Source organism: Erpetoichthys calabaricus, chromosome 15, assembly GCF_900747795.2.
Source record: "Erpetoichthys calabaricus chromosome 15, fErpCal1.3, whole genome shotgun sequence".
In the NCBI taxonomy this organism is placed as follows: Eukaryota; Metazoa; Chordata; class Cladistia; order Polypteriformes; family Polypteridae; genus Erpetoichthys; species Erpetoichthys calabaricus.
Genome location: NC_041408.2, coordinates 70,822,188 through 70,838,397, shown reverse-complemented (window position 1 = coordinate 70,838,397; position 16,210 = coordinate 70,822,188). Strand labels below are relative to the sequence as shown.

The window sequence follows — 16,210 nt, the reverse complement described above, 5'->3', positions numbered from 1 at the left end:
TGGTTTAAGTAACTTTTTAAAGACATCTTTCTTTTCAGATTGCTTTTTGTTAACCACTAACTTGCCATTCTAATCATTTTGTTGTGCTCTGAAAACATCGATTATAATTGAGACAAAAATAAGATAGCGTGGTTCAGCCCCTGCTCCAGAGCAAAATGGTAAAGTGGTATCTGGAATGCTAGGTGGAACATGGTATGATCAAGTCCTAAAAATCAAACTTTTTTTTTAAATTTTTATTTAATTTAATAAAAGCATATAACATTTCATATAATCAAGTCAAACTTAACAAAACTAAAATCAAATCAACTCCCACCCATGAGAAAGAGGTCAGCAACCAAAGCAAAACTGTTAAGAGTAGTAAAAAGAGAAAGGAGTCTTTTCCCCCCAACATAAATGCTTCATCTAACATGTTATTGATTAGGTCCTGCCAGGTTCAAAAAATATGAACAGATCCTCTAAGTGAAATTTTTATTTTTTTCCAGTTTCAATTAGTATATAACATCAGTCACCCGCTGACTTAAAAGAGGTGGGCTAGGATTCTTCCAGTTGAGCAAGACAAGTCTACATGGTAGTAGTGATGTAAAGATAATCACAGTCTGTTTGTCCTTCTCCACTTTAAGCCCATCTGGAAGTCCACCAAACACAGCTGTTAGTGGGTTAGGAGGGATTGTGACCCCAAGGCTGTCTGATAGACATTTAAAGATTTTGGTCCAGAATGATGTTAATTTGGTACACACCCAAAATATGTGGCCCAGTGAAGCTGGGGCTCAATTGCAACATTCGCAGGTTGGATCTTGCCCTGGAAACATCTTGGACAATTTCAAACGAGATAGATGTGCTCGGTAAAAGATTTTAAGTTAAATAATTGAATGTTTTGCACATATGGAGCTAGAGTAAATTCTGTGTGTGGCTGCTTTCCACTCTGTTTCTAAAAATCTAACATTTAACAGTATATGCAACAGCATTCGTTTGGTGGTGGGGGTTGCTTAGCCCACCTAAATGATCACCTGGAGCTGGGCCTGGCATAGTACTGACTCACCATGACAGAGTCTCTCCTGTTACAGATTTTGCATCTTTTTGTAGGTTTCTTCCTATAATCCAAAACTATATAGTCAGGCTAAATTTGTATAGATTAAGGTGTGTGTCAGAATTGTGCTTTAGGAACTATTTTTACAGTTTCTCTTGTGGGTGGTAAGCTTTTGGACTTTTAGACTCTGAATGAAAGCTGTAATTCTGAAGTCATAGAATTATGTTTATCTCTAGAAAGCGGTCTGATATCTCTTTCTTAGTATATGCTATTTTGCACCAGCAATTGTAAATTAACACAAACACAATGAATAAATGAATTACTTCAAAACTGCTCTCATAGTGCTCCCTAGGTTAATATTATAAAGAGTTGGGTACAGGACCTTACTAGTAGATTTACAGAAAATTAATTGATTTCATATTTTGAATGCACTTTTTCTCATTTTTGTGTCAGACACAAAGCTAATTCACTTCACCACTGCCTATTGTATACCTCACTATTAACTTTGAGAGACAGTCAAGAATTTTCTGTGGCTTATGTTCGGGAATAGGTGTTTTCAACTTTTTATCTAATATAGCTACAACAGGTTTACAATAATCCTTATCCTCTAATAGCCCTGAGAAATAATAGAGGACTACCACTGCTCTTTGACCCCTCTAATGTGATAACATTTAACCCTTTCAGCCCTGGGTTTTCTGTTTTTTAATGGGAAAAATTATTTTGTGAGATATTCTACCTTTGGAGTGTCTAGGAAGCTCAAAAATGAAAAAAAAAAGCAAAAAAATTACCACTATTAGTATACAATAGCTGCCAAATAATTCAATCTTTTTGAGGAAATAAAATTGAAAGTGGTGCGCACAGTCCAGAAGCGCCCATTTTCACTTCCGTATTTCACAGACTATGCCAGTCTCTCCAGTCTGCGCTAATAGTAGCACGCCCGGTGCTACTCAATTTATAACCACAGAGAGAAGTCGGCACAGGCTTTTTGACAAGGCGGAGTAGCGCGCGGGAGGCAGATTACGCGACAGAGCCGGCCAGAAGGAAAAGGAGAAATGTGAAGGTAGTCTGTTTAAGTTTCCTAGGGGTTTCCTAGGGCTTTTTCCAGGGGCGTCTGTATCTTTTTGGGGGTAGGATTAGCTTCGCAGCTCACACCCCCTCCCTCAGCTTTATTCACGTTTCCGTGAATCAAGCGATTCTCCAGACCCGGTTCAAAGAGACGCGACAGCACGTCAGCATTTATGTGTTCAGACCCAGGTCGGTGTCTGACTTCAAAACTGTAAGGTTGTAATCCTAAAAACCATCTCATAAGACGGGAGTTTGTATCTTTTTGACGGTATAACCATTGAAGTGGAGCATGATCAGTTACTAATGTGAACTTCCGTCCCCATAAGTAATAGCATAGTGCTTCTATAGCCCATTTAATTGCTAAACATTCTTTCTCAATAGTTGAATAATTGCGTTCTCTTGGGAGTAATTTCCTACTCAAGTACGTGATAGGGTGTTCTTCACCCTCAAATACCTGGGAAAGGACCGCTCCTACTCCGAATGCACTAGCGTCTGTTTGTAGAATAAAATCTTTAGAGAAATCAGGATTTCGTAGCACTGGATAAGATGACAAGGCTTTTTTTTAAATCTGAACAGGAACATTCGCAAAGTTCTGTCCATATAATAGGTCGGTTTTTTCTTCTTTTAGTAAGCTCTGAAAGAGGAGCAGCTCTATTTGAAAAGTCAGGGATGAATCTTCTGTAGTAACCAGCTAGTCCCAGGAAAGCGCGCACCTGTTTTTGCGTTTTAGGATGTGGGTAAGCAAGCACCTCCTCTATTTTCCTTAGTTGTGGACGAAGTAAACCCCTGCCCATCGAGTAACCTAGATAATGAGTCTCAGACATACCTAGTTTACATTTCTTAGGGTTAGCAGTTAATCCAGCTTGTTTCAGGCTATCAAGTACAGCTTGTAGGCGTTGTAAATGTGAATGCCAATCATTGCTGAAAATAACCACATCATCAAGATACGCCCCAGAATATTCAGAATGTGGGCGTAGTATTTGATCCATCATTCGCTGAAAAGTTAAAGGGGCTCCATGAAGACCAAACGGGAGTCTTGTAAATTCATAAAGTCCATCAGGAGTCGTAAATGCTGTTTTCTCGCAACTATTAGCCTCAAGAGGCACCTGCCAATAACCTTTTGTGAGGTCTAGTGTGGAAATATAGGTCGCCTGACCCAGTTTTTCCAAGAGCTCGTCCACCCGGGGCATTGGGTAAGCATCGAATTTAGACACCTTATTCAAGCGCCTAAAATCAATACAAAAACGAACCGAACCGTCCGGCTTGGGGACTAACACGACTGGAGAGCACCAGTCACTTTTGCTTTCACGAATCACACCTAGTTCCAGCATCTTCTTGACTTCTTCGCGCACAATATTCCTTCGTGTTTCTGGAATTCGAAATGGACGCATCTGCACCCGAACACCGGCTTCAGTTGTGATTTTATGTTCTGCTAAATTAGTGACGCCTGGTAAGTCCGAAAAAACATCACTGTTCTGTTCTATTAAGTTTAATAATTCTGTCTTTTGTGGGTCAGTCAAATCGTTGCCAATGACAACATCAGTCTGAGAAACAGCAGTCAAGGTATTGTGAACCTGTTGTCTGTCGTGCCATTTCTTTAAGAGATTAATGTGCAAAATTTGAAATGGTTTTCGTCGACCAGGAATTCTAACCTTGTAATTTACTGGTCCCATACGCTCTTCGATAACTGCTGGGCCTTGCCATTTAGCTAGGAATTTATGTGGGTCTGACGGTATTAATACTAAAACACGATCGCCTGGTTTGAATTCACGAAGCTGACTGCGTCTATCGTATAGACATTTTTGTGTTTCCTGTTCTCGTTGTTGATGCTCTACAGCAATAGAAGAAAGTCTGGAAATTCTTTCTTGTAAGGAAACTATTCGCTCTGCAAAACCCTCCCCAAGAGAGGTTGTTTCATGACCTATCCATTCCTCTCGAACAACATCTAGGATGCCTCTTGGGTGCCTGCCAAACAACAGCTCGAAAGGACTCAAACCAGTGGATGCCTGCGGCGATTCTCGAACAGCGAACAAAACAAAAGGCAGGACAGTGTCCCAAGTTGTGGGATCATTATGAGCAACTCTTCTGATTATCTGTTTTAAGGTTTTGTTAAACCGTTCAGTCAAGCCATTAGTTTGTGGATGGTAAATGGTGATGCACAATTTCTTAATAGCGAACCGTTTACATAATTGTTTCATCACACGAGAAGTGAAAGGAGTGCCTTGATCAGTTAAAATTTCCTTAGGAATGCCAATACGGGTAAACATCACAGAGAGAGCCTTGGCTACAGACGATGAGTTTGCCTTTTTCAAAGCAGTTACTTCTGGATATCGCGTTGCATAATCAACTAACACCAGCAAATACTGGAAACCATTTTTAGTTTTCGGCAAAGGTCCTACAATATCTAAACCCACCCTCTGAAAGGGGACATCCAAAATAGGCATAGGGCAAAGGGGAGCCCTAGGAGGCTTATGAGCAGAGACGATTTGGCAGTCAGGGCATGAAGTGCAGAACCGTTCAACATCTTTTCCCATATTTAGCCAATAAAATCGTTTCAATAATCGCTCTCTTGTTTTATCAGACCCCAGGTGTCCTCCCAATATATGAGAGTGAGCCAGCTGTAAAAGAATTTCCCTATGTGCTTCAGGTACTACTAATTGCTCAATAAAGTCTTCCTCAAACCAGCATTGCACTTTAAGAATCAAATCTTGTATCTGAGCACGAACAGATCTGTCCATATCCAACCTCCAGTTGTAAAGTGCAAAACCTTTCGACAAAAACGTCATGGCTTTCTTCAAGACAAGCTGATCTTTCACAAAATCATAATCGCCAAATTTGTCGGCAGGTATATTTCGTAATGAAAGTAGTGCATCACCAGACAAAAACTGGGTGACGATAACAGCCCAATGACGTTTGTCCCATCCTAACACAGTCGCCACTTGTTCAAAAGCCAAAAGAAATAGCTCTGGGTCATCAGATGGGCCCATCTTCGACAGGACATTCTTAGCATTGTCCGGAAGTGGAGGGAGAGGAAGCACACGTCTAGTAACTTGCGCAGGTGCTGGTGCTGGTGGAGGTGGAACATACTGTTGAGGGATTGGAGAGGCTCCTCGAGGCTGAATATATTGTTGGCTGTCTCTTCGTCTGACAGACGGAGGTCGGAGACTAGATGTAGGACGTTCGGAATGCAAATCATCTTCTGAATCATATGGGATAGGAACATTCTGGGCGACTTGGAAAAGGTATTCGGCTTCCGCTCGTGCTAAAGCATCCATCTGTGCAACCACTCCTGGTACCACTTGTCACGCTTGGGTTACAAGATTGCACAGAAGACCAGTGGATGTTGAAGAAACTCGAATTTTTATTCAAACACTGCAAACAAACATTTATCTTTTAAAACTGTTTCAAACGTGCTCCTTGAAAGAGTTTACACCTCCGCTTGTCATTTAAAAGCAACCAAGGATTTCTTCTTCTTCGGAGGAATACGTGCCAGGAGCACCAGAAGTCTGAGAGAGAGAGAGAGAAGCAGAAAATCAATTTATAAGCACAGAGAGAAGTCGGCACAGGCTTTTTGACAAGGCAGAGTAGCGCGCGGGAGGCGGATTACGCGACAGAGCCGGCCAGAAGGAAAAGGAGAAATGTGAAGGTAGTCTGTTTAAGTTTCCTAGGGGTTTCCTAGGGCTTTTTCCAGGGGCGTCTGTATCTTTTTGGGGGTAGGATTAGCTTCGCAGCTCACAATATATATATATATATGTACTAGTAATAGGATGTCGGGGCCGAAAGGGTTAATTTAATTCAAACTCAATTCTCATTTTTAGCTAACTGGGAGAATTTTAACTTTATATACAGTGCAAAGGAGTTGCATTTTATAAAACATGAAGAAATGAATTCAGATAGTGGGAAACAAAGGACAAATTTTTAATTCTGTCCCTACTGGATTTTTTCCAACACCATCCTCATTTAGCATGTTGTTCTCCACATTTAGTAACTTTGAATATTTTAGAGGATTTACTAATCTTTAATGCCCACTTTCTATTGATGTCCTCCTTCTCTTTTTTTCTTCGTTTAGTTAGTACTAATATTCTGAGTGGAAAATGTATTTAAAAAATATTAAGAATTGTACTTAAACAATTTATGTTTGAACTGTTCTTCTGAAATTTAACAATAATAGCTTTAAAAAGAACCACCAGCTAACTTTATAAAAGGCTACTTTTTGATTGTGTTTCATTGTTTTCCATAACACCATGCGTGATTTTGTTTATTGCTGAATTTTCTTTAGATTCTTTTAGGGTATAATTTTGTTATTTCCATTCTGTGAAATGAGTAGAATTATTAAGAGAGGAATGTGGAGTCTTTCAAGGGATATATTAAACAAATAAAAGAAGGAATATTAAAATGGGTACAGTTATGATTTGATGATTTAGAAGTTTTACATTGTATATAGCTTTGAGATGAATGTGCATTTTGAAGAAGTATTTCTTTATTGGTTTGATTTGTTTTCACTAAAATAAAGCAGGATCAGGTTATATTTTTAACTTTGTCTTCCACTTGAATCCTAAACATAGCAATACACCTGATGAAGTAAATAAACATCCCACTCATATTAAAAGCAATGCACATTTCTGCCCTCTGCTTCCTGTGCTCTGTCGATGGCTGCTCCTGCGATCTGAAATTTTACCCCAGAAACAATCACAACTGTAGTCTTCAAACCTACCAGCAGGAGAGCACCAAGTACGAGGGACGTTCAAAAAAGTTTCTGCACTTTTATATTTTCATTGGAAACGGTGAAGGCAGGAGGAATAATAATTGGGCATTACAAAATTGGTACGACGCTGGGAAAATTGCATCACAAGGGAAGGTGACTATGTAGAAAAGTGCTCGTAATTTGTTTTTGAAATTCTTAACAAATGCAGTTTAAAAAAAAGTGCGGGAACTTTTTGAACGTCCCTCGTATTTAATATAACTTTGGGGTCAGATGAAGTCATACAATGTCTTGGCCAGAGTTATTCGAGCAGCCCAACAGTGTGTTTCACTTCCCCTAAATTGTCATAAAGGTTTAGACACTCATGACTGGCTCTGAGCGCACAGTTGTCCAAAGTAAAAAGAAAGAGCCCCAGTGGGTAAAGTTATGTTAATGATTGGTTTATTGAAATAAAATGATTATCTGTCATTTTCCAAATCACCTGAACTAAATCTGTTAGTACTGGAGCATTCATTTCCCGTGTCAGAAGTTATTTGCCCACACAGCTTTGACCCTTCTTGAAACTCCTGGTGACTGGGCTCGGCCATATAATATTCCCTTCAAATAATTATGATCAGTAATGAATAAAATTAAGCTAGTAGAAATAGTCTTCCAATATTTAAAAGTTCGCTGACGACACTGCTATCGTGGGCTGCATCAGGAGTGGGCAGGAGGAGGAGTATAGGGACCTAATCCAAGACTTTGTTAAATGGTGCGTCTCAAACCACCTACACCTGAACACCAGCAAAACCAAACAGCTGGTGGTGGATTTTAGGAGACCCAGACCCCTCATGGACCCCGTGATCATCAGAGGTGACTGTGTGCAGAGGGTGCAGACCTATAAATACCTGGGAGTGCAGCTGGATGATAAATTGAACTGGACTGCCAGTACTGATTCTCTGTGCAAGAGAGGACAGAGCCGACTATACTTCCTTAGAAGGCTGGCGTCCTTCAACATCTGCAATAAGATGCTGCAGATGTTCTATCAGACGGTTGTGGCGAGTGCCCTCTTCTACGCAGTGGTGTGCTGAGGAGGCAGCATAAAGAAGAAGGACACCTCACGCCCGGACAAACTGGTGAGGAAGGCAAGCTCTATTGTAGGCATTGAGCTGGACAGTTTGACATCTGTGGCAGAGCGACGGGCACTGAGCAGGCTCCTGTCAATAATGGAGAATCCACTGCATCCACTGAACAGTATCATCTCCAGACAGAGGAGCAGCTTCAGCGACAAACTGCTGTCACTGTCCTGCTCCACTGACAAACTGAAGAGATCGTTCCTCCCCCAAACTATGCGACTCTACAGTTCCACCTCGGGGGGTAAACGTTAACATTATACAAAGTTATTGTCAGTTTTACCTGCATTTTTTTATCACTCTTTAATTTAATATTGTTTCTTTATCAGTATGCTGCTGCTGGAGTATGTGAATTTCCCCTTGGGATTAATAAAGTATCTATCTATCTATCTATCTATCTATCTATCTATCTATCTATCTATCTATCTATCTATCTATCTATCTATCTATCTATCTATCTATCTATCTATCTATCTATCTATCTATCTATGTTAAGGCAGCCATCCATTTAGACCAGGGGTGTCCAACTCCAATCCTGGTGGGCCGCAGTGGCTTCAGGTATTCACACTAACCCTTTCCCTAATCAGTGACCAGTTTTCACTGCTAATTAACTTATTTTCCCTTCACTTTAATAGCCCTGTTTTTAAGGATTCGGTCCTCTGAATTGATTCTTTTCTTCATTAAATGACAGCCAAACAGAAATGAGATGTGAAGTGTCATAACAGATGACCAGCTACATCAGGGCTTCAATCACCCAGCAATTTCAGTCCAACCAGTTTCTTAAAGAGAAGCCAGTTCTTGCTGTTAATTAAACTTATTATTTAATTTCTTAGTTTGTCACTGCTCTCATTCTGCCATTTCCAAAACAATTGATTTTCTGTTTTTTCTAATAACAGAGTTAAAATGTTTTGGTGACCTGAGCATGTCAGCCTTAATGAGGCCTTCACCTTTCTTTATTTTCAGATATCATGTGATGGGCCCATTTTACTTGGTCATGCAGCGGCTAGTTTTGTGTCTCATTATTGTTTTGCTGCTAATTAAGGAATTGGAAACAACTAAGGGTTCTGAGTCAACTTAATTAAAATGAAGGCAAAAGAAGTTAATTAGCAGCAAAAACTGGCCACTAATTAAGAAGATGGTTAGAATGAAAACCTGCGGCCCTACATGGCCAGCGTTGGACACCCCAATTTAGACCATAAATATCATCAGCCTGTTCTCTTTCTCAACAACTATTTTCAATATATACAGGATAACAGATAAGATGATTATATCTTACAGACAAAATGCTTCATCTGTGGGATTGGGAATGACTACTTTGATACAGTACCCCATGGCTTTGAAACACACACTCTGCAGGAGCACAACTTGGCAAACTATCTGTAAGTAGATGGAAGATTTTTTTATGTCTTTCTGAGCACCAGGATGTCAGTCAGTCATGCAAAAACTAATAAGATAAAACTTTTCTGAGGACATAAGTTTACTCTGCTATTAATGGGACAGTGCTATGGACATGCATGTTAATATTTCATTGGTTATGTTACAGTAATTCAATCCTTGTAAAATATCATATTATTAAAATACCAGTAACGGCGCACTGCACGATAACGTGCAGTGAATCCACTTGACTTAAGCATTCATAGTTTTCAGATTCTTTCTCTGTACGTTTAGCATTCGTTTGTTCAGAGGTTGATGTGCTTGCTGCTTCCTGAGCAGCTCTTTTTTTCTCCACCCTAGGAGCCCACTTCTTCTCTTCTTTTGTCTGCATCTTTTTGCGTTAAAGCTGATTAAGTCAGTGTTTGTGTTGCAATTACTTAGTACGTTTTCTTTAATTTTTTACTTAAGCTGGCACTTAAGTCTTCAATCTGCCTGAAGAATGATTTAAGATATGAAGAGGTAGGGGCAGTGATGGCGAAGGTGGTAGGGATGAGAATGTCGCCCGTACAAATGCACCGCCCTGCTGGCCACTTCTGAGAGTTGTTTCTACAATAAAATAAAAATAAAAATAGGAATAACCTTGGAGGTCAATCATCACCCCAAAAGCAGATAGTAGACGTCATGTAGTATAAGTGTACCAAATTTCAGGTCAATAGGTCAAACGGTTTATGAGCTACAGGTGATTTAAAATCCTGGACAAACGGACAGCCACGGTAGCATATTATATATAAAGATATTTTTAAAAATGTGTAATTATGTAATGCAGCATATCTTTAAAATAAAAAAGGATAAAAAATGTAGCTTATGAGATATATAGATAAATTAAGACTTTTAGTTATACTGATTAATTGTTGCCAGATGCTCAATGTAAATGTAACAGTCAGGCCTAATTGTATATACAGAATTACATGGCATGGTTTTCAGTACTTTTAGATCACATTAAATGAATAATTCTGAACATCTTAAGAGGGGTAGTTTACATAATTTAATTAAGAGCAGAAGGATTTATAAGTGACATGCCTGTTAACCTTATCATCATGTCTTCATTCAACACATGAAGTGATTGTGGCAGGATTCAACCTCTGTCTCCTGAAAATGTGAGGCAGCAGAGCTAACCATTGCACCACTACACTGCCCTTTTATAATTAATAATTCTTTGCATTTATATGGCGCTTTTCTCACTACTCAAAGCGCTCAGCATTTGCAGGTTAAGGGCCTTGCTCAAGGGCCCAACAGAGCAGAGTCCCTTTTGGCATTTACGGGATTCGAACCGGCAACCTTCCGATTGCCAGTGCAGATCCCTATCCTCAGAGCCACCACTCCGCCACTTTTGTTATTCAGTCTGTTTATTAATTAATTATCTTCTATTTATCCTCCTGTGGACAACATATTTATGACACAGGTTTACCTAGATAACACCAGCATTATTGTTATTTTTCTAAAGTTCTGTCATTCTGTCTTTTGTATTTGTCTTGATAAATATTCTGCTGAAATAACTTTGTTTTTTATTTTGTCTCCTTTTGAAGATTTTTCTTGATGTATCTTATCAACAAAGATGAAACAGAGCACACAGGCCAGGTATTAAAATTTCTTTGCAGCGTTTTTTTTAATGTATCCAGTGACATTTAACACCTCACTAGACTCTTGCACCAATTGTTAGCTCTAACATTTTTTCCATCTTTTGTATGGTAAATAAATAAACTAAGTAGTAATATATTCCTTAATCTTATGTTGCATGCTTATCAGCTTTACATTGCAGGAATTGGTACTGGTGGACCCCACATTTTAACATTACTGTAATATGTATACAGTATATATATATATATATATATATATATATATATATACATATATATATATGTAGCAAGTACAACCTTAAGGTATTCCACTCTTGCAGTCCTTCACATTTTCAACATTTGAAACACAGGCTGATTAAGTGACTTGCTCAAGAGCAGTCAAGCAGTGAGTCAGAGACAGGCATTGAACCGGCAAGCCTGTGGTTTATAATTCATTTCTGTAGAATCTACATCACATTGAAAATCATACCTGTTTCAAGGTCTCACTGAATTCCCCATTCTTAAAGGAAATAATGATGGAGTTTGAAGGAAGAGTATAAGAGATTCTTGTTGTATGCAGAACCGCCAAATTAGACGGCCAAAAAACAGCAGGGCACAGATTAGATAGTTTTAATGGTAGCCAGTAGTAATGATACAGTCCTCATTTTTATGCTGTTGGTCATGCTAGGTTCTAAGCACTTTAAATATCAAGAAAATTAAAATTTAAGAGAAATCAAATACTTTGTTGAGTCTAATAGAAAGAAAGAAAGAAAGAAAGAAAGAAAGAAAGAAAGAAAGAAAGAAAGAAAGAAAGAAAGAAAGAAAGAAAGAAAGAAAGAAAGAAAGAAAGAGAAAGAAAGAAAGAAAGAAAGAAAGAAAGAAAGAAAGAAAGAGAAAAGAAAAAGAAAGATACATTTTTTAAACCAAGAATCTCTTAGATATTTGCAGAAATCCAATGGAGAAGTATTGGAGAGCTCATTTAAATTGAAGAGATAGGGAAGGACATAGAACAGACATAATACTTAGCTGAATGCCGTTTATAGCAGCACCAAGGGTACATCCATCCATCCATTTTCAAACACACTCAGTCCAAATCAGGGAGGCTGGGCTGGTTTAATGATGGACACAAAGCAATTGCAGGGTTAGCTTAGGCCAAGCATAAGAGTATTTTGATGACAGTGTTACATTTGAAACATTGTCGAAGACATGAGTTTATGGTAATTTTAGAAATTCTGTATTTTTCTTTAATACATAAACATAGGAATGAAAATGTTATATAAGAAATCTTTCCTTAAGTGTCAGAATGATCTATACATCTTGATTAAACGGTCTCCAGTGAGTGGTGTGAGTTCTTACTACTGCTTCATATTTGGGTGTTGGCTTTGTAAAAGTGTGTTTAATTTTGTCGTATTAAAACAAGTTCCCAACATGATTGCATTGCTAACTGCTGGTTATTTGAGATGACACTTTACTTCTTGCACATGTCTGTATGCTAAAGTTAGGTAAACACAAGATTGCAACTATTTCCAGCTGGGACAATATTTATGAATTAGTTAATGCTGACAGGCAGGGTACTTGTAATTGTGCTGCAACGTTTTTTAGATTTCATTCCATTTGAGCTCTTAATGATTGAATATGTTCTTTGAATCACAAACTAATATAAATAAAATAACTAAGTGCTACATAAAATGATAATGTGGGTGATGTTTATTTTGTAAACATTTATTATTAATGTTTTTGTCTGACACTATGACAGTAAAAATAACTTGGAAATAATTAACCCTGTCGGTGATATTGTTATTTTGATTAAATGCATAATTCACATGAACTGATCAGTTGTAATGAAAGTTAGTTGATTTTATGAAATGTCTGATGTTGTCTATAAGTAGTAATAAGGAGCTTATATAAATTTTAATTAGAAGAATGTTACATGAAGTTGGTTAGAGTCATTGTGATGATTTGTTGCAATTAAATCTGGATAGAAGTTAGGAATTTAATTCTCATTAATTAGCCAGTGCTTGCAGTATAATACTACTAACATCATGCAGGCTAAATTAAGAGATTACTTTTGCAGCTTGCAGTAACTTTTAATCTATAAGGTACCCAATAATAAATAAGTGTGACTTACAGTATATCCTGTACAACATTGTGTATAGTCTTAAAGTCTTAGACCGTATTTTTATATGTCATTTTGATAAGGAAGGGCTCTTTATAACTGAAGTCTTCTTCTCGGCAGGAATCATATGTTTGGAAAATGTACCAGGAACGCTGCTGGGAGTTCTTCCCAGCTGGAGACTGCTTTCGCAAACAATATGAAGACCAGCTCAATTGAAAAAGAAATCAAAAAAAAAAAAAAAGAAAAGAAGAAAAGACTTTTTTTTTTCTTACAGCAAAAACATGAAGGTAGAGAACCTTCAAACTTCCTTTGGAATGCTTTTGACACTTTGTAAATGTAAAATACTTGTAAATTATCCACTGTGTCCTTTGGAGCACAGAAGCTGTGTTTTGATGAATCAGTGCTTCATCTATACATCTGCTTTAAAACCTTCCATTGAGAAAAGAAATTACAAAAATAGAAAATAATTTGAAACTATCTATAGAGTTACAGAAAATGTTATTTTTAGAGCACATGTGTATGAAGGAAATTACCTTGCTCATCCTAAGTGTCTTTATTTCTTCATCAGGAAAGGTAATGTACATTTTGTAGAGTATAGAATAGATCTGATTATGGTTTAAGGGCAGAGATGGGGAAATAGTGCCTTAATAAGCATGGGTTGAGCTATGCAAATGGACATGGATTGAGTGCATGATTATGTCACAAAATCAGTTATTGTTAAAGTACAGGATTTCAGTTTAAATGCTGTTGGCGTGTGTGTGCTTGTGCGTGTACGTCTCTGTGTGTCTGGGGTGTGTGTGTGCGAGTGAGTGAGTGAGTGAGTGTGTGTGAGTGAGTGTGTGTCTAAATACAGGTGTGAGGTTATCCATATCAGGCTCATACATTATTCTCTGGTATTTTGCTGTTTCTTATTTTGGTAATGCTCTTATGCAATACAGCAATGGAGTTGATCTTTTTAGAAAAAAAGAAAAGAGTCAAATAAAAAAGTTGTTTCATTGCATGTTTATTATGCAAGTTTAAACAAAACGAAAACAAAGACGAAAGGTGGTCAACGTCACATAAAATGTTTTATAGATTTAAGATTATTAATATCTTTATCGTAAAATAAATACATTTAAAAAAGTGTTGTGGGCTTTATTGTAAATTCAAAAATAATGTCATCAGCCAAGAATGCATAAAAATATAAAATGTCATTGTTGTCTCCTAATTTTTAGGCAGATGTGATTTAAATATTGTAGTTGAAGGATTATTTGTTGATTCATTTTGTTTGAAGCTGAAGCAATATCCATTCAGGGATTTCATCAGACACCACTGTAAAGCTACAATGTGTAGAACACTCCATTTTGGATTGTCTCCAACTGTAATGCCAATCTTTGCAAATAAAATATTCTCAATAAAATGATCTGGTGCTATTCTGAGCTCAAAGCCATGCGAAAGGTGACTGAACCCATTTGCTTCTTATTTCTGCCTAAGTTTCTACCTTGTGACAGATGAAGTGAAAGGTGATACATGAAGTCTTTGTTAAAAGTCACATACTCTTTGCATTCTAAAAATGTACGTGTATTTTTAAGTGAGACTGATGTTTATTCAGCTGAAAAAGGAGGCAGGCTATTTTTGCACTTGGGAAAAGCTTCCTATAGTGGATATATGTATTGACTTACAGTATATGTATAGTTTAAATCTTGTCTTTGTCTTTAATGTTTACAGCAGTGTACATTTACAGGAGATACTTTTATTAACTCTGTTTTGCAGCCGGAACATTCTTTTCAAAAATAAAGACAGTAATTTCACAGTGCTGGATTCAAAATGTGTGTACGAAACCTCCAACACCTAAAGGCTAAAGAGTTGACCTTTCCATTTTTACTAGTCAGGCCAGACTACAAGTAGTTTCCAAATCATCTTAGTGAATTTCCAGGTGAAGTCATGGGTAATTTCTCCACCATGTCCTGCAGGGACCACTCCCAAAAGACCACGGGCAGTCAGTGGCGGACCGTGCATTTCGCACCTACGCCTTCAGTAGTGCTCCGTCTGAATCAACCCGCCCCTCAAAATCTAATTTATGGTTATAAAAACCATCTTAATATGCAGAAATACAGTATAAAGAGCTGTTGCATCGCAGATAGATAACTCCTGTAGCCACAATAAATGCCTTTATTGAATAGACAAACCAGGGGTGAACAAGTTCCTTTCTACTGCAGCTACAGCCTGCGACACACATAAAAAACATCAATAAAAACTCATAAACTTGCAATATTATTTAGGAAAATCGCAACATTTTACTCACCAAAAATTCGGATTATTTGTAAACAAAATCCATTCTCCTCTCTTTCCTCAAAAACAGTTCAATTAGTCTGTTGTACAGATTTTCCGTGCGCTTCAGTTCCATCACGAAGTCCCTTTCTGTCGCCATCGAAGCTAATGCTGAAAGTCGAACCTGCCCTGTCGTATTTCTGGCATAAGTTTTAATTCGCTTTAGGGCTGAAAATGTCCGCTCGACAGAAGCAGTGGACACGGGAATGGCCACCGCCAAACATACCAATGAGTACAGCTGCCCCCATGATGCTCTCATTCAGATTTTTATATTACACTATCCTATCCAATCAACGGGTCTGAATACGGTGATGTTGCCATACGCCTGCTAGAGGGCCCTAGTGAAACCAACTCAAAATCTGATTGGTTGAAGCAACAGTTTAATCGACATTTATTTTGTGTTAGAGGGCCTGCAGAACGGATTGTGAAGGCCTCCTGGCAGACTTCTTTGACTTTGACCCTGCCTGGCAACAAATGATTGCTGAAATGTGATTGGTTAAATGCTTTAATATGAAAATACATGTCTGGAAGCAGGCGCAGCACAACCATCGGAAAAGCTATGAAAGGAAGCGGACAGACTATTTGGAATTATTTAATAAGTATTCATGGACAAAATATAATTAACATCAGTTTGTGATTCAGATATTTTTTTAGGCCAGCAGAGAAGGCCTTGCAGGCCCTGACGGCCCCCCACTGCCAGTACACTCCCAAAGATGCACATACCGTCTACTGAGTGTCAAGTTCCTCATTCTGTCACAGAGAGTAATGTGCAGAAACTTTATTTCAGCCATTTGTACCTTTGGTCTTTGTCACCAGCGAGAAATCATTTAGGGTCTCACTCTTCTTGCTTTTATATCCTTTGTGAGACATGCCCGGACACCATCAGAC

General features: G+C 38.1%; 1 protein-coding gene across 3 annotated transcripts in view; it reads left to right on the top strand.

Annotated features, from left to right (window-relative positions):
* Positions 1-14,804, top strand: part of ryr2a (ryanodine receptor 2a (cardiac)) — a 657,734-nt gene extending 642,930 nt beyond the window's left edge. For all 3 annotated transcript variants that reach the window (XM_051919561.1, XM_051919560.1, XM_051919559.1), the window contains 3 exons: positions 9,185-9,285; positions 10,867-10,918; positions 13,133-14,804. In XM_051919561.1, coding sequence (XP_051775521.1) covers positions 9,185-9,285; positions 10,867-10,918; positions 13,133-13,228 — 249 coding nt within the window. In that variant the 3' untranslated portion in view covers positions 13,229-14,804. The remainder of the gene's footprint in view (positions 1-9,184; positions 9,286-10,866; positions 10,919-13,132) is intronic.
* Positions 14,805-16,210: the final 1,406 nt, after the last annotated feature.